At 36.1% G+C, this 19,858-nt stretch overlaps 1 protein-coding gene across 1 annotated transcript in view; it reads right to left on the minus strand.

Annotated features, from left to right (window-relative positions):
* Nucleotides 1-19,858, minus strand: part of LOC145673731 (ly6/PLAUR domain-containing protein 6B-like) — a 77,012-nt gene that overhangs the window by 26,504 nt on the left and 30,650 nt on the right. Inside the window, exon 2 of the mRNA XM_081743448.1 lies at nucleotides 13,648-13,753. Coding sequence (XP_081599574.1) covers nucleotides 13,648-13,750 — 103 coding nt within the window. The 5' untranslated portion in view covers nucleotides 13,751-13,753. The remainder of the gene's footprint in view (nucleotides 1-13,647; nucleotides 13,754-19,858) is intronic.

Here is a 19,858-nt window from a genome sequence, read left to right on the forward strand (position 1 = left end):
ATAATTACACTTTCTCTCTTAACTGATTCCACGCAAAAAAAAAAAAAAAGTTAAGAACAATATCAAAATACAGTTGTCTTTGTATTTGAAGAAATTGAAGAAAACTTCAAACCTATGAAATAGTAATGTAGAATTTAAAAAGCTCAGAATCAGGATTGTGAGAATATAGAGAGATATAGAAAATTTTACAACACTGCATAGAAAAGATGAAGTAATAATAAAAAAAAGAATTTAACGACAAAAACTGGGATAGGGAGACTAAGGTAATATTGGCAAAACAAAAATCAATTTCAAAGCCGTAATTCTCAATATTCGCTTCAAAGGTAAGTGATGACCATAATTCCCGTGTGATTTGAAATAAACCGTATTAAAATGGGAAATGTTTTACAAATGTTATGATTGAATGAAATTCACCCGTTCTAAAAGGAAAAAAAAAAAAAACTGTAGTCCCACATATATCCTACCACTCTTCACAAATATCTTTAAGGATGTTAGTACATATGATTTTTGTCAATACTCTCCGTTAGTGGCGTAGGGAAGGGGGGCTCAGAGAGGCCGGGCCCCCAAAGAGGTCCGACAATGTAGTTTGATGTTTGTAATTTTTTATATATTTTTATGTTTATATATTTTTTGTTTGGAATTGTTCCATATGTACCTATAACAGCACTTGCCCCACCAAACACACATCCTGGCTACGCTACTGCTCTCTGTGGGTCTTCTTCCATTGCAACACTTCTGTATTTCTTGAGCAACATTTCCCCTTGCTTCCAGAAATAAATGAACTATCTAAAATAGAACAAATATAATGCTTTGTAAAATATACTCTTCAATGTGTACGGCGTTGGCACATCACGTATATTTATTACAATCGAAAATATACTTCATCACACCAAAACCAAACCAAACTATACAGTGTAATAGACCTTGTTGCAATGAACCGGCTTCAACGCTATATGTTAGACGCTATATGTTACAAGAAAACCTGTAAGAGTAATGAAAACTATAGTCACTGATGAAGAATTCAATTACGTCGAAACAGTTAACTTTTACTTAACCTTTTGTCACTCGCGCTGTTGGAAAAAAGCAAACAGGTGAGTAAAAACTAATGATTTTTACGAATGGGGTCGCATTAGCGGAGTCACCCTCACTGCTATTCCTCAAGTGGCTCCTTCCCCTCTTTCACCCTAAAGCTCGCTGACGTGCTGCAATTGTAGTAGCTTCCAGTACAGGTTGAGGAAATAGTTTCGTCTGCGTTTGCTTTTTTCAAACGCGCGAGTAGTTCCGTGATAACACTAGCAAACATATATTTTTATGGAGTTTGAAATTTTCCAACGCGCGATCGTTAATGTGATAATTATTGTTTATGAGTGAAGTTTTGTTTTTCTAAGCAACGTCTCGCTTCTTGAATAGAAGTGAGATAGAGAATTGGCTTGACAATATTAATGATGAGTCTGATGTTAACTATCGAAAATTAGTGGCTGCTGAAAGTGATGCGAATTGAAGTAATGAAAAAGTGAATGAAGATGATATTGATCATGATAGTGAAGCAGATAAGAACAGTGTAGATGCAGATTCAGATGCAAACGATATGGATGTGAATTACAGTTACAGTGAAAATATTGTTTCATTGGGAAAGACAGGAATACAAAATGTAAATAGTAACTGGCAGCATCAGCAAAGACAAAGTGTAAAAACATTGTGAAAAAGATGCTAGAACCGAAGTTTACTGCTAAGGGTATCACTGAGTAAACAGTTTTTTTTTTTTCGAAATTTATCGATATAGCCGTGATTGATGAAATTGTAAAATGTACTAACAATTATTTGGATAAATTACGAACAAGTTTCGGCGAAGAACGCACTGCAACTGTACAGCAACTTCAAGAGCAAAATTAATGACTTTATTTCGACGTCTTTATTTGATTGCCAAAAGAAAGGAGCACGTGATGATGTACGATCACTGTGGACATGTGACGGAACAGGAATTCTAATCGTAAGAGCAGCAATGAGTTACACGAGCTTTTTACTGCTACTCAGGGCATTAGATTCGATGATTTCGAAAGCCGATCTCAGAGAAAAATATTGACAAGCTATAGATATACCACATTGACTTGACACCTAGTTTTCTGTTCCAAGCATTGCTATCGGCTGAAGGAATTCACTCCCTTTCGCCAAGGCTCTTTCGTTTAGCAACAGCTGAACCCTTATTGGCTCAACGCGTGGATGTGTCGATGGTTTGAACTTTAGTTCGCATTTTTGCCACGGATCAAGACATTTTGACAGCACTATAGCAACAATTCCAAATATCCTAAGTATTTACTCAACAATTGCATGCATTACTTCAAATAAGTTTACTAAATATATTGTTTGTATCTCAAAATGTCAATGTTGGAAAAAAGCAAACGCGCGAGTAGTTATGTTACTAAATTTGGCGCGAGTGACAAAAGGTTAATCTTTATTACAACAGTACGGTCGCCACCCCAAACGAGAATCAGAAAAGAAAAGAAATCCTGCCGTATATCCAATGGTAGGAATTTGAGTTTCTTGAGAAATCTTTGGAACATTACCTTGAAGCTGCAAGTTAAACAATAAATCCCTAAGTCCCTCACCAGACAAAAAGATGTATTAAAATAGAATATTATATTTAGTGAAGATAGCATTATATTACTTTGAAATAGAACTTCGATACGCGTCAGGATTCTGCGACACTATTGTATTGGCAATTGAGAATTTTGTATTCGGCTGAATACAAAATATTACATCTTAAAATAAAACCTAGTTAATGGAACAAATAAAATGCACATATACTTAAATAAACTACAGGTAAAATCGATCAGGTGGGCAAAAATGATAAAAGTTTCAAAACAAATACATTTTATGTTCTCCTAGGAGTCAATTTGAGTAACATATCTAAAACACAAACCATCTGTAATAAGAATTCAATCGAATGAACATAACTTTGAGAAACGCTATTAAAAAAAAAAAAAAATCACAAAACTATAACTTTACATTTGTTCGTTTGTCTGCCGAGCTCCTTTATGGCTGAGCGGTTAGTGTACGCGTCTTAGGCGTGGGTGACCCGGGTTTGCTTCCCGGAGAGAGCTCACGTGGTTCGGATTCCACCTTAATCAGTAGGTCCCGTCTTATATAGCCTCGCTGCTGAAAGGGACATTAAACACAAAATCAACTCAACTTTCGGCCTTTTAAGTTAAAATTTTCAGAGTACAAGCACAAGACACTCTAAATTCCCTGTTTAGATTTTGGCGGCATACCAACGTAATATATCAAAATGGCGGCCATTTTGTCAAATGAACGAGTATCTACGCTACGAAGCGCAATTTTCAGTCTTTTAAGTTGAAATTTTGACGGTAGAAGCACAAGATATGCTAAATTTGCTGTGTAGATTTTCTCGGCGGTCCAATGTAAAAAAAAAAAAATAATAATCAAAATGGCGGCCATTTTTTCAAAACGGCAGTGAGTAGAAAATTGTTGCAAGTTGTGACAATGACAATATTGAAATATAAATCACATTTTAACACTTTTACCCCAAAGACATTGAAATATTTCAAAAAAAAAAAAAAAAAAAAACGATTAAACCCGAAAAAACCAATTAAACTCGAAAAACACCCGAAAAAATGGGACCAGGTGGGTTTGGCTTTTTCAAAAAAGCCCAGTTTTTTTCAAACCCTCGTTCATGATGAGCTTTTCTCCTCAAAAAAGTTTTAATAGTAGTCGCTAATGGTTTTCTACAGATGTTAATGTTAAATTGTTAAATTTTTTCAAACTTCCGATGTCCAAGTTTTTGTACCTACACATCGTGAAACAGTGTCAGGAGAAAGGGTTAACACTCGGAAAATGAAAATGAAATATTTGAGTTTTACGTCCCACGATTATGCCGGTTAGGCTAAAGGAGACGGTGATGATGAGAGATGAATGAAAATGGTCGAATGAAGAAAGTGGGAGGAAACGGGAGAATCCCGAGGAAACCCACGCACACGGTGTTTGTCCACCACAAAGTTCACTTGACAGGAGCAGGGTTTGAACCAGGAATCCCATGCACCAGAGATGAACGCTCTACCACTGAGCCACCGCGGCCAGCAAAAAATCAAAATAAGACAGTCTGGTGCAGGTGTAGTTTTGGTGCACTACATTTTGGAAGATTTACAGGTAAAATTCAATACTTTCCATGAAAAGACATGTTTATAAGGAACGAATTTCTACAGGTAACTTAATTACATACAATGTAATACAACTGTATCTTACGTTTACTAATGTTAAACCATTACAAGTGCTTTACGACGAATAAAACAAATGAGTGCATATGAAAAATGGCTCTATTAGATGTTATTTTCCCCGGGCGGCTTATTTCTGCACCGTGTACACCGGCATCATATTTCTGCACAGCGTGCAGAACCTGTATTTTGTTTACAAGTGGAGAGTTACTAGTATGAAACAACAACAAGTGTTGTTGAAACTTGTATTATTCTCAAAACGCACTTCCTTCCACTACCCTCACTTCTCCGCATACACACTATCGCAGACGTGCCTGCTCCCTTCGGACGTACTCCCGCGCGGGCCCACCAGCTTCGCCCTATCTGACTCGGTTCGATAGCATTCGTGCCATTTAGTGGCCACCCAGCACAGATTGTTTTGTGCTTTTTTGCGCTGTTTTTATGCTAGACATCTGGAAGCCTTATTTATACGCAAATCGTAAAATAATTATAATTTTTCAACAATTACTTCTAGAGGTCCCCTTGAATTTTATTTATGCCAAGTAAAATATATTCCGCCCATTTGAAACCGACTAGGGGACAATAAAAAAGAAACTGTTGAAAGAATTATAATTTTTCATTTTTTTTTTTTTTTAGTATTGCGCCACAAGTTATCCTGTACACAAGAGTGTTTAACCACTACCTCATTTCTCCTGTCTTTTTTTTTTTTAATTGGAAGTTTTCGCTCACATGTGAAACAAGTCCTGCAGTATATAATCTAGTGGATCTTATTAGGTTACTAAAGATACACTAAATACTAGAGAATACTAAAGGAACACAAACCTTGTCATGGCACAAGCATTATGAGAAATTGTCCACGTTTCTCTAAGATAATTTAGCACCAGGTGCTAGTTGGCCACTAAAGAGCACGAATTCTATATAACTGAGTCAGAGCAGGGCAACGCTGATGGGCCCGCGCGGTAGCGCGGGGGTGTGTCCGAAAGGAACAAGTGCGTCAGCGACGGTGGGTATACGCGTAAGCGAGGGTAGTGAAAACATATGGGCTTTGGTAATTATACATTTTTCAATATCACTTTTTATGGTTTCATACTACTAACGCTTCAGTTGTAAACATAAAATACAGCTTTCGTACACTGTGCAGAAATACATTGGCGTTGAGTTAGAAGACACTTATCTTAAAAACTAAGACATGTAAACTTTTGCAATTTCAAGAAGAAAATAATGTACTACAGTTTCTTAACTGTAGCTCGTTTTGTAAATAAAAATTAAGTGAAGCCTTTAAGTTTTTTGTCCAACGGTTATGCCGGTTAGGCTAAAGAAGACGGTGATGATGAGTAATGAATGAAATGGTGGAATGGAGAAAGTGTAAATAAACGGAAGAACCCCGAGGAAACCCACGCAGACAGTGTTTGTCCATCACAAAGTTCACATGGCGATGGCTGGGATCGAACCCGGGACCCCAAGTACCAGAGGTGAACGTTCTACCACTGAGCCAGCGCGGACCCTACAATTGTAAGCGAGTTCTTGATATACCGGTAACTCTTTACTTTGGGCAAGGCAATGATATCCTGTCAGTACATAGTATTGCCGAACGAGCGTTAGCGAGTGAAGGCGGGTTAGAGCCCCGCAGGGCACTTTGTTTTCTGTCTTTCCTTCTTGGGAACTGTAACTATAATTGCGGGAACCAGTTCAGATGACTTGGTTATTGTCACTGCCTTGCCGATATACCTCAGGGAGTTCGTGAAGGTAAGGAGCAAGGCAACAAATAGAATCGAAGTTAATACACAGGTTGGGCTAGGTAGTACCATTTAAATTACTTTCTTTGATACCCGCCCCCCAAAAATTTTATATGCCAGAGACGCCAGTGCGCGGGAACATACTATAACCGAATCTTTTTCATGCGCAGCAACAATTAACATATGTAACACAACATATAAAATTCATGACAATTTGAAATGTATATGTATAACATTAAATTAACTCACCCCATGTATATGCATAATAAGTGCAATAATATATGCAAATGTATATGAATAATATTAAATTAACTCACCACTCTCTCACTTCATGTTTTCGTGGTATTTGCTTAACCAGCAACTGCGTACAGTTCCAATGAATGAATATTTTTATGATAAACATTATTTTCCCCATTTGTAAACTTATCTCAACGAATTTTTTTTGAAGGACTTTACCCACACTGCATCACAATGTGACAAATGAAGAACGCGAACCGAACATACAGGCAGCGCAACCAGACTACGATTTCTGCAATCAGGCTCTTCAGCGGCAAAGGCGGCTCGGCGCCTGTCCGAGCATCTTTTCAAGGTCGGTCCATCCGCTGTTTGCCGACCTTCTTTCGGCTCCTTTACTTGTCGGCAAGCCACCAACGTTTCGGCGTCTTTCCGACAATATTTGCCGCTGTCGCCGTCCGCTGTTTGCCGTCTCCTTGCAAAATGTTTGTCAAGGATCCTATCGTACTTGTAATTTATTTTAAGTATTTACTTCTCATATACCCTTTACGTGCAGTCCCTTTACTACATTTCTTTTCATGCATTTACCTTTTTCGTGGTCGGCACGCCGTCAACGTTTCGACGTCTTTACAACCATCCTTTGACGCTGTCGTTCCGTCCGCTGTATGCCGACTTTCTGCCGACTCCGTTTTCACAAGACATATGGAATTAGTGCCCACCCGCAAGAAAAACCTTCGGACAGTTTCAATTTTTACTTCATCATTAAAGAAGATACAGGCTCTATTCATTTTCCAAAATTCGACTCTTTGCCGCTGGTACGCGTTATTGCAACTTTCGCCGACGTCGTGCCGACGTCGCTTTTCAAGAAATTGCCGGCAGTCTCTTTTTGCAGTCGTCTGGTATCTGGTCGGCATCTGGTCGGCATGCACAAATTGTCCGACTATAGGCGGCAGGATCCTGATGGGGATAATATATATTGGGACTGAAATAACAATAGAATATTTGAAGTTATTATATTGGTTGCTACAGCGACAACAGAAGTATTTTTTTCTACTTAAGTAGAAGGTAAAAAAGAACATGAAAACATGGATGTGGAAAAAGTGATACTGGATACCAAAGCATGAAGTTTGAAAGGAATGTAATATTAATAGTAAGAAAGAAAAAGATTTATTTTATTTTATTTTATTTTATTTATTTATACGCGTTTCTGAGCCCTACCGGCATCTACGATCTTAAGCCCGTTAAGTATGATTGATGACGTCACTCGGCGAGCACACTATTGGGAAGGAGAAAGGAAGGAAGTGGCGTAGGACCTTTATATTAGGTACCATCCTAGCATTTGTCTGATATGAATGAGAAAAAGCCATGAGAAACAACACCCAAGATGGCTAGCACAGAAAAGCCTGCAACTTTTGGACTGTGTCCCCACCGGGACCGCTCACATCAAAGACGAGAGTATTAGACACTGCACTATGTGGGCTCAAAGGAATTATTTCGTAAAGTAACTGTAAAGAATTGGATAGGATAATTGACAGTAGAAAATCTGATTTTATCTAACACTTTTTCCTCTAAAATTTGAACGATTAAGATAAAACAGCAATCGTCTCCTTGTAGCCGACTAACAATGTTCATGCTTGTTCGATACGAGGTTCTGAGTTGAATTACCGCAACAAATTTTCGATGTTAGGCCACCGTCGCGAACCAATTAGAGACCTTGTTAAATTAAGAGGTAGTGTAGTCCGGTCTAGAAAGCAACAAATAACTGAGTTTGATGTGGAGACAACTCATCATCCAGTTAAACATGAGTCGTATGGCTAGCCTGATCCTTCGCTTGTTGTAGCGCTAGAGAATTTGTTAAGTTTACCATAATACACTATCTAAGTAGGAGATGCAATTTTTGACTTCAATACATATCAACTCTTGTATTGCATGTCCATTAGCCTATGGCGATCTTAAATTAATATTTAATTAGATTTCATTTTTATCTGGCAATATAGCATGTAACTTTGTTCTTGAATACACTTTTGTAAGTAAATGGGTAATGTGTATATACAAATATTTATCATATTGATCTACCAGTAGAATCTAATTAAGTAGAAGTTGCAATGTACTGTTTGAAAATAATTCGGTTCTGTTAAGGTGACGAACCGATTGTTACCTGGAAACTTGTTATTTGAACCTAGACTTTTTTTATTTTAATATATTAATTGTGGTGTTGTATTGACATACTTGAGCTCATCTTTATTCTTATGATCAGTGACGTAACTAATGGGAGGGCAAACGGGGCTTGTGTAATACTGAACAAATATTTATTTTCACTATAAGGCAAGGAAGGGAGTTTTAGCGAACTAAACATCATAAAAAATTACCTCAGAGACTTAACAGGACAAGAATGATTCACCAATATTAGGATGACATCCATAAAGTATAAGTTAGTTTCAAAGCTTCTTTTCAGGACACTGTAAAAGTCTCTGCAGCCAAAAGAGCCCGCACAGTTAAATTTTAGTTCCAGCTTTTTGTGTTTTCATTTAACTTACATCGATTTAAGAGATTTGCAAAATGTCCGAGTACAATACTCGAGACAACAACTTGAATCTTTTTCATAATTAAATATTCTGTTCTAAAGCTACAGACTGTTGATTCATTCTTCACATATGCACATCCGATATATCTAAAAAAAAAAAAAAAAAAAAAAAAAAAACATTGTGATTTCCAGTTATTCTGATAAGGCTAAAAGAATACGTCAAGCACGCTAATCGCAGATTATTTGGCAATCGAATACTAATTAGTTTGGTGTTTTACCTTGTACTAAAAATTAAATTATGTACTGGAACTTTCAAATCAAGTTTTACCACTTAAAGAAAAATTGAATAGGAAAATTACTGTGTGATGTCAGTATTAGGTGTAGTCGGGGAGCGTTTTGGATTGTTTTTTCAGAGGAAGGGGGAGGGGCTCTAAGGTAAGTTCTTGCCCCGGGCGACAAGTAGCCTAGTAGCGTCGCTGGTTATGATTGCGAGTGTGGTTTGGGCTTAATGTGTTCAAATCTAGTTTAAGAGTTTTATACCTTGTATATATTAATACGAAACAAATGTGAAGATTATTCAAAGGTAGTGATTTATGTATTATAGAAGCACAGTTAATCGGGTCTTTACTAATATTCTTGTATCTGTTGTATTGGTTCTAATAGGGATAGTTTTATTATAAGTTAATTAAGATATTAGTAAGTTCTAAGTCCTAAACTGAAATCCTGAATATGATGATCAAAAAGTCTTTCGAAACTTATAGCAGAAAAAAAAATCAAATATGGTCGCATTCCCACGAAAGCGTCTACTGTAATTCGACTCGCTGTGGAGAGGCTCTATCTCTATATTTGTTTTACGCTTGAAATCAACATTTCCTATTATTTTACGCAACATACGTAGTTTCTAGGCTTAACGTTGGGGTAAGGAAAATCGTTTGCAATCATAATTTATTTTATCGTAATAGAAGTATGGATGTAGGAATGAGATTATCGCCTATTAATTTGAAAATTTTAAATTTGTGCTACTTTGTCAAGTTTTACGTCAATAAGTACAGTGAAACCACCCTTAACGGACACCTCTCAATAACGGACACCTCTATAATACGGACACATTTTTTTGTCCCTACAAAAATATATGTTCCCTTATGGAACAAAACCCTCTCAGACACGGACGAGGACAGTCCTTCCTCCCCCTTCCCCACCCGCAGACCTTTCAATAACATATTCATAACGGACAGGAATTATTCTCGGTTCTGCGATATATTATTCCTCACAAGCGTATCTATCATGAGTCTAGACCTGGTGAACCATCAAACAGAACAGCTTCAAACTGAACTTGAAATTATTCTTTTTTCTGCCCTCAATAAACTGCTTTCTGGTGGAAATCCTAGAAAACCTTCAATACGCGATAACACTCATGCAGAGTCAGTCGTATGGCCAAGAATTCTATGCAAAAGATCTTCTTTTCCTAACAAATTTAATCCTTTTGCCTCTGGGCCTTGCATCTTTCCCGACAGTTTCATACGTAACAAAACATTGTTTGTTTTACAATGACATTTTCAACGATCAATGTTTCCTCTATTACTTTTCTTTTTTTTGACAAGCAACATTTTTCTTTTACTGATGATCTCGGCTTCCTTTCTCACTGTCTCTAGGAAGATATTCTTAGTGACTGGGGCTGGGTCAATAAACATATGCACTTCCATATGCCTTGTCATCCATTCCGCCAACGAAGAGACCGCTCCAGTACACAAACGCGCACACACACATGTTTTTTCAGCAATCGTACCAAGGATTCTCAGAGGACACTTGCTAATGATTTTTATTACCCTTGTAGAGGAGAAATTATGCCTTTTCTCCCTAAACAAAAGAGTTTAGCCGATTAGTTGGTTCCTAACGCATCTTTTGAGAAGGTTCTGAGAATTTGAAATAAATGAGAAATGCTTACAGAGTGATTACATGTACTTAAGAAAATTAGCATACACGCATTATATTTTGCAGTACCGGTATACGAATATATTAACACATCCCCCAGCAATAATATTATTTAACAAAAATGAATTTCTCCTTCATCCCTCCCAGTAATTCAAATACGTACTAAATAGAGTATTTTCATATTGAATTTTACGTATGTACGCTCATACATAATAAATTCACTGTATATTACTGCATACAATTACCGTTGTGAGAAATTAAATTTCCGAACCTCTCTGTAACGGACACCTCTCAATAACGGACAAAAATTCATGTCCCATTGGTGTCCGTTATTCAGAGGTTTCACTGTATTACACAGAGCATTGCTTTTTACAAGTATTCTCTTTACTTCATCCATGGTCAGAGAAAAACATACATAAACAACTGATAGCAAGCCTTTCAGAAATATCTCTAGATATAGATGCAACATGTTCAGGACCAGTCAGCTTTTACGGTATGCTCGAGCAACACAGAATATGTCATTGCTCTTAAGACGGAATAAGAACTTAGATATCTAAACACAACAGAAAAGCAGTTCTTTCTCTCTGATCTTGTCCTGCAATTTATTTATATGACTTCCGTGTGCTTCTTTTCTCCAATGAGCAAAGACGATGCATAACATCAGCCCTCCAGAAGCCGAGGACTTCTTTCTGTATTACATTATAACCATGGTTTGGTAGCATAGTTAAACAACTGACACCATCTGCTTCTAATACGTTTTCCGAAAAGGAATTTTTAGAATTTCAGTTTTCATCCTTTTTCGAAGCAAATGCAAAGGAATAGAAAAAGAAGCTAAATTGAAACGCTTTCCAACTCTCATACAGCAGTAATTCAAAGAGAAGAACAAGTGTTAATGCCTCAGCGAAAGAGGCGAAGAATGGCCATCAAATATTGAAATAAAGTTTCTTTCTTCGTCTTATCTCTTGCTATAGATCTTCCAGAATATAACGATATGTTTTTTTTCTTTTAAAGCAATATTAACGATAGTTAGTTAATTAGTTATCTAGTCAAAAAGTAAGAAAAACCAAGACAAAATATTAATTATTATTTTGATTGTGAGTATTCATTAAAGATTCCGTAGAATGAGGATGTGAGAGGAAGCACAATAATCTCAATTAACTATATTGTCACTGTGCCCACCACAAACTCATGTCATGAGATCGAACTAGCTTTGTATTTGTTTAATAATTACAGAAGTAGCATTGCTTAATATCTTGAAATAAAACGTAACCAAATGCATACCGTGGTTTAAATATTCACTTTCATTGTTTTCTAACGTGTCTTTCTTGTCATGCTGTTTAACACTGCAACAACTGAAGTAAAATTCCAGCAGCTGGGGCCTATTTCTGAAAACTAGAAGTCTTGTAATATTAAAGTAAAAATTTTCAAAATCAGATAATGCACACTTGTGTATAATATAAAATCATGAATGATTAAAGGTATCATCATTACTACATGGTAACCAAAAAAGTGCTTGTCATTTTAACCTCTCATTAATCATGTGCTCACAAGAGAAAACCAAATGACGCACGTGCCTGTTAAGCGATTGGGAATTACTTAGATCATCGATCTTCAGTAATACAGGCACATTGCCTACACACAGCAGTCATAGTTTGTCCAAGCCGTATCGAAGCAGTTTGTTCTCGTGTGTTTGATATTAAGGTGGGCCTGTCAGCGACCGCATTAACTCTCCGAATATGCCAGACATTAGGGGAGAATGATGTGAACGAACGCACTGAAAGGCATTGGTTCCAGAAATTCCGTTCGGGAGATGTAAGCCTCGCAGTGGACGACCACATGTGTTGGAAGACGAGGCCGTGAAAGTAGGCATCGAAGAGGGCAGTGGTCTTACGAGGGACGAACTTGCAGAAAGGTTCCATGTTTCAGCTGTAACAGTTAGACTGCATCTACATGGGATAGGGAACTCATACAAGTTAATCAAGTAGGTACTCTACACATTGTAGGCAGCCAACAAGGAACGAGTGAAAGCCATGAGTGAAGTCGTTGCTTACAACCATCTATGATTGCTGCTCACTGGTGAGGAAAAGTGGGTTCTCTATGATACTTCCAAGCGTCCAGATATTGGTTGTCGCCACGTAACCCTGTTCTTTACACCTCAAGACTACCTCTGCATCCACGAAAGCTTACTCTCTTTGTTTGGTGGAACTGTGGCCAAGTGGTGCATTACGAGCTAATTTCTCCTGGTCATACCATCACTGCTGAAATCTATTCTCAGCAGTTACAAAGAGTGCACCGTGAATTACGGTAGAAGGAGCTAGTATTAGCGAATCGCCAGGGTGTGCTGATCCTGCACGACAACGAAAAGCCATATGTAACAAAGAGGACCCGAGAGACCATTAAGCAACTTGGCTGGGATACACTGTGCTATGCATCATATTCACCCAACCTTGCACTAACAGGTTACCACCTACTATTCCCTCGACAGCCACCTCTATGGGAGATCCTTTCCAAATGAGAGAGACCTACGGAACGCACTCACGTACTTCGCATCCACCGAGTTTAATGACCAGGGTATTGTGGAGCTGCAGAAACGTTAGCAAAAGTATTGGATGTTGATGGAGGTTACCTCGAAACCTATAAACACGTACCGTCCACTGTATTGCTCTCGGCTTATCACTGCTGTAAAACGGAAAGAACTTTTTGTTGCCTTGAACTAATATTTAGAAATAATATTTACAATTAATCTAGAATTTCTATTTTAAAATATTTTACGATTTATAGAAAATTTGACAAGATTTCTTTGTTTGAGAAATAGGACCCGGGTTGTAACAAAGTCGTTACATCGTTGAATAATCCTTAGATCACGAAAACACAGAAAAAGGAGAATCAAGGACAATATGCCCTAACGATTGTCAGCTTCCGCTATGCCGCATATGCTTATAATTGGAGTACTGTGAAATTGCATTATTATGTTTGATTGTAGAGTACTTACCCCATTTTGAGGATTCATTATCGGGTGTCGTTGCTGCCATGGTAACTAAACATCCGAAGTAAAATACACAAATAATCCACAGATGCCTCTGGCTCCAATCCATATCCTTTGAAAGAGATAAATATTATTGTAATTATTGAAAAAATAGAACAGAAAATACTTCCTTCTCTTTATCTAATAAAGTAAATTTATAGCCTGTCAGATACGTTCATCTAAGTTTTTACTTTTCAAGACAATATTTATTTATTTATTTATTTATTTATTTGTACCCTGAACAGAGTATAAAACTCCAGTTACAGAAGGTTAACATTAGTGTTTATGTCCAGTTAACCAGTAAGAGTAATGACGATACATAAATTTAAATACATACATAAACAAATACATAATAACACGACAAGACAAATGAAACACATTAAGTGTACAAATAGCCATGAATCATAGGATTTCCATAACTTGGTTCCTGAAGTGATTCTCTTTGTTACTGAATATATCCAAAAACACATTCTCTTTACTTATTGCATTGTAAGCAGCACTAATTCTCCAAGTAGGTGATATATACAGTATATTTGTTCTTGCTTTCCGGCAAAAGAATATGTTATTATTTTTTGCACGCGTTTTGAGGGACGGGGCTTGAATAAATAGATTTTGTAACAGCGCTGGACAGTCAATTTTATTATGCAGAAGTCGAAAGAGAAAAATTAAGTCAGTTAGTGTTCTTCTTTGTTCTAACGTCCTGAATTTAAAATTGTCAATAAGATTGGTATAGTGTTTAAATTTTGGATAAAGACCGGTCTTTTGTGGGTAAAATATCTCAAAAATTTACTTTGTAATTGCTCAACTTTCTGGCATTCAGATTTTAAGTATGGATTCCAGATAACTGATGCATATTATAATTTAGCCCTAACATACGAAAAGTAAAGAGTCTTCAACGTCATCTCATTTCTAAGTTCATTACTCATTCGAATTACGAATCCGAGGTTCCTGTAGGCTTCATTAGTTATTTTATCTACATGTTGGTTGAATGTTAACCTATGATCAAATATTACTCCCAAATCTTTCACTGAGTTCGATTTATTTAAATTTGTCCCACCAATGAAATACGAATATTGGCAAGGAAACTCATTTCTACTGAACGTCACAGACACACATTTATCTACATTCATCTTAAGTTTGTTTACCTTACACCAAATTCATTACCTTATTTAGGTCTTATTGTAATAAATAACAGTCTTCTTGTGTTTTGATTTTGGCATACATTTTGAGATCGTCTGCAAACAGTAGTTTTTCTGAATTTGTAATACAACTCGGAAGATCATTGATAAAAAGTAAAAGGAGAAGAGTTCCCAAGTTCGATCCCTGCGGAACTCCTGAAATCATGTCGATTTCTTTAGAAAGAAATTCTTTATAGATAACGGACTGTTTACGGTTATGTAAATAAGAGGAAAAGAAATTGACCATCGTTGGACTAAAGTTAAATAAAGCTAATTTATGTAGTAAAACATCATGTTGTACGGTGTCAAAAGCCTTACTGAAATCAGTATATATAACATCTACTTGACCATTGTTGTCCAAAGAAGAAGTTATATAGTCTGTAATAATACCTAAATTTGTAACTGTCGATCTACTTTGTAAGAATCCATGTTGATATATCGATATTACAGGGCGCACGTGATTTAGTATTCGAACATATAGGATACTTTCAAATATCTTGGCAATTACGGGTAAAATTGCAACAGGCCAAAAGTTTTCAATATTGTCTTTCTTTACTGATCTTGGAATTGGGCAAACTATTGAGTGCTTCCATTTGTCAGGAAAAATATTGTTTTTTATTGCAAAATTAAATATTATACTTAGAAGATATTTGAAAATATCAATACATGTTTTAACAATATATGGAGGAATGTTGTCATTTCCCATTGATTTATTAGATTTTAATTTTCTGATTGCCCTTTCAATCTCTTCTATGGTTATCTCCGATATAAAAAAAGCCTAACATAGTATTATTATCAATGTTATCACCAAATGAATGACTACTACCGGTATCGTCAGTTGACGACGCTAGTCTATATATAGACTGAAAATGGTGTGCGAAAGCATTTGCAATCTCATCATTTTTGCTCAGGCTACGTCCTTGGTACAACAGTGGTCCAGAAGAGAGATGTCGCGTTTTACTCTTAATATAGTTCCAAAATTGTTTTGGGTCTTCCTGTATGTTAATTTCCGTTTCTAAAATAAATAATTTATACTCTCTTGCTATTTCCTGTTTCACTTCCTTCCGCAATTTACAAAATTCGTTATAATAATATTGACAATTTCCCTTTCCCCTGAGCCAAAAAGCACGGTGGTACGATTTCTTTTTTTTATTTTTTCTATCATACTACTTGTAAACCAACATGGAAAAAATTTTGTGGACTTTTTTCTCAAGGGAATACTTTTGCGAAAAGCGTCATAAATTATTTCGTAGAATTGGTCTACCATTCTATTTACATCCCGATAATTTCCCAGACTTAACCAGTTAATTTCATGTAGATCTTTGTAAAGTCGCAAAAAATTTCCCTTTCGAAAGTTGAAACCTAAAATATTTTTATGGGATTTCGATTTTATTGCCCTTTTACACAATATATTTATGAGAAGGCACGGATGGTGCATGTCCTCTTTTACGAGAGGATGAAGCTCTCTTTCTACAGTAACATTCTCAAGGTTAGAGAGCACGAGGTCCAACGTTCGTCCTAAGCTGTTGCACACATTATTAAGGGATGTTAGGTCATAATACAATAGGAAATTATATAAATGCTGATATTTGCCTATCAAGTTAAGAAAAGAAAATTGCGTTCCATTTATTTGAGAACAGTTCATATCCCCCACTATGAGAATAGTGCTGCCTACTTCACAATTGCCTTCAATAAATTGAAAGAAGTAATCATATTGAGAGATACTGGAGTCCGGTTCAATATACACAACGCAAATGTAAACAGCCTCTGAATTAATTTTTACTTTCACAAGAATACCATCCATGTTCAGATCGGTATAGGTAACCTGAATCACTTCTATGTTCTTAAATGCCAGTAGCACGCCTCCCCCACGTGTTTTATTGCATGCACTATCTCTATCTTTCCGATAAACAGAATATCGAATATAAAAAAAAAACTCATGATCAAAAAATCTGTTATTTAACCAAGTTTCTGTTAATGATACTATGTCATAGTCATTTGATAAAATATTAGGATAAAACTCAGTAACCATGGTCTAGAGATGAATGGCATTCACCAGGCTAAGGCGTATGCTGATGATAGGGGATGATACAGGAACAATAGAGCGAAATGCAGAGAACTTATTAAACGTTTTCAGGGACGTGTGTTTGGATGTAAATGCACAGAATACTAAATACATGGAAGTTCGTCGAGATCGTAATACCTCACTTATGGATGCATCAAAATATCAAATAATAATTTCAAAACAGTAGATACCTTCAAATACCTAGGATTAACGCTAACAGACCAAAACCACATAGAAGAAGAATATCGACTGAAAGCAGGAAAATGAAATGAAATTTTTGAGTTTTACGTCCAACGGTTATGCCGGTTAGGCTAAAGGAGACGGTGATGATGAGAGACGAATGAAATGGTGGAATGAAGAAAGTGGGAGGAACCGGAAAAAAACGAAAAAGCCACGCACACGGTGTTCGTCCACCACAAAGTTCACTTGGCAAAGGCAGGATTTGAATCCGGGACCCCAAGCACCAGAGGTGAGCGCTCTACCACTGAGCCTGTCTTATCTCTCAGTTCAAAATTTTTTGTCGTCGCGAATTCTGTCGAGGAATTTGAAGCTTAAAATATATAAAATGATAATCATGTCTGTTGTGCTCTATGATTGCGAAACATGGTAGCTTTCTCTGAGGGAAGAACGCACACTGAAAGTGTGTGACAATAAAATCCTAAAGCGATCAATCGAAAACTTCATAACGAGAAATTGCATAGCTTACACCGTGTACCATGCATTTTTAACTCAAGAAGGCTCAGGTGGTCAGGTCATGTAGCCACAATGGAAGAAAGTAGAAATTCTTTTCGAAGTCTTAACTGGAAATGCAATCGGAAAAAGACTATTAGGAAGACCTAGGCGCAGATGGGAGGACAATATTAAGATGGATCTATCAGAAATAGGAATGCAAAGTAGAAAACGGATCCATTTGACTAAGGAGAGAAGGCTATGAAGAATTTTCGTGAACTCTCTGAACCTTCGGGTTCCATAGATCATAGAGTTAGTTAGTTAGTTAATGATGCAACCCAAAGACACGATGTTGTCCACCACAAATTTACTTGGCCGGGGATTCCAAGCAGCAGGGGTAAGCGCTCTACCACTGAGCCATCCTGCTCTCCAGATTCAGAGCTGGAGCGGTAGGCGAGGAAGAGAGTTAAGTTAGTTAAAGCTTAAAGAAAACTCATGATTCTGTTCAACAAAGACAATCTCCACATTATGTCACGAAAAACGTCAACCTCATAATTTTGAGCACAAAATCGCGGAAAATGAATCGTCTGCGATTCGAAAATATACGATATTTCAAAGAGCCAATATGAAAAACATATTAACGGTGAACACATTTTACATTTTATGCTTTGTTGTCCAAAATATTTCTCTTACTGTTAGTAATTGTTATTGAATTTTATATTTGCGTATGCGTCTTCTCACCTCTGAATTCCTGAAACGTTTTTATTGGTCTTTATAAATCTAACTCTTGTGTTTCACAGGTAGCTATTTTATGATATTATTATTATTATTATTATTATTATTATTATTATTATTATTATTATTATTATTATTATTATTATTATTATTATTATTATTATTATTTTCAGCAAAACAAACCGTTTTACATTACACTCTCACTTGCTTCAGTTAGAAGTTTATATACCAGACGATCAGAAATGAAGTATTTCAAATATGTATTATCTGAGTAAATAACACTGAAAAGTATTATACCAGTTTAGAATATTATTAGTTTCCGTATATATTAAAAAGGTAGTTGCTTTTACACAATAAATATTTTAGGATTAGGTTACTCTGACTCTATTTCTAATAGAGGTTTGAAAATAACAATTCTGATAATAATATCCAATTAGATGATTATTTAGATGAAATATTTTTCAAAAGCTCCATATAACGTGTACAGCGGGGGACACTTCTAAATGGTACACCTTAGCCGTAAATCTCCATATGGCTGTACCATTTAGAAGTGTCCCCCGCTGTACAATGTACTGTTGCAAATATGATGTAAAGTAAGTTTCTCTATATTTTGCCTGTAATTCCACAAGCAAATAGAATTTTTGACCCTAACAGCATTTTTTGCCTTAAAAATAATACGAGTAATGTAAGTGGTCAACCTTGAGGAGTAATTTCATTGTCTTTAGTAATGAAACAACCTTCAACTTGAGTCCCTATCATACGTATCCACTTCTTGACTTTTTAGTTAAGTATTATGTTTAAATGGTTGAACGATATTTGATCTATTTCTATGTGATCATTTTTGTGTACTATTTAGTTATTTAGTCAAATGGAATTCTCACACTGATACAAATGTAATCATCTATTACCTAAAAGTCCCTGTACTGGTATCTATCCTGTACTGATATCTATACAGTCAAATATGATTGCGGACATTCTAAGTTACTACTACTACTACTACTACTACTACTACTACTACTACTACTACTACTACTACTACTACAAATAATAATAATAATAATAATAATAATAATAATAATAATAATAATAATAATAATAATAATAATAATAATAATAATAATAACAACACTGCTGTGCATACATTCTGATGTTTTCGAAGGAATAACAATTTCTGGACTGAATTTTTACACTGATTTCAAATATGTAATCAGTTTTTTTTTTTCTATCACGTTAGGTTTATGAGAATTCGACATATTCAAAAATCACGGTTTAGTGGAAAAACTAATTATGTCTATGGGCAAAACTAGTTGAAAGCATGAATATATTCTAGTAATTTCTAGAAGATTGACATTAATTGTATGATGGGTGAGTTCTACGATGTCTTGACCTTCACTCGGGACTATTTTCTCTTGATACAGACAAAGAAAACATGAAATCATTTCTCTTTTTGTTGAACTAGGATCAATGGTTTACTGCCGTGACAAACCAGTACATAGAATGGTTTGGTGTGGCCTACAATGCTTCTAATTGG

Source organism: Thermobia domestica, chromosome 17 (genome assembly GCF_964235325.1).
Source record: "Thermobia domestica chromosome 17, izTheDome1.hap1.1, whole genome shotgun sequence".
Taxonomy (NCBI): Eukaryota; Metazoa; Arthropoda; class Insecta; order Zygentoma; family Lepismatidae; genus Thermobia; species Thermobia domestica.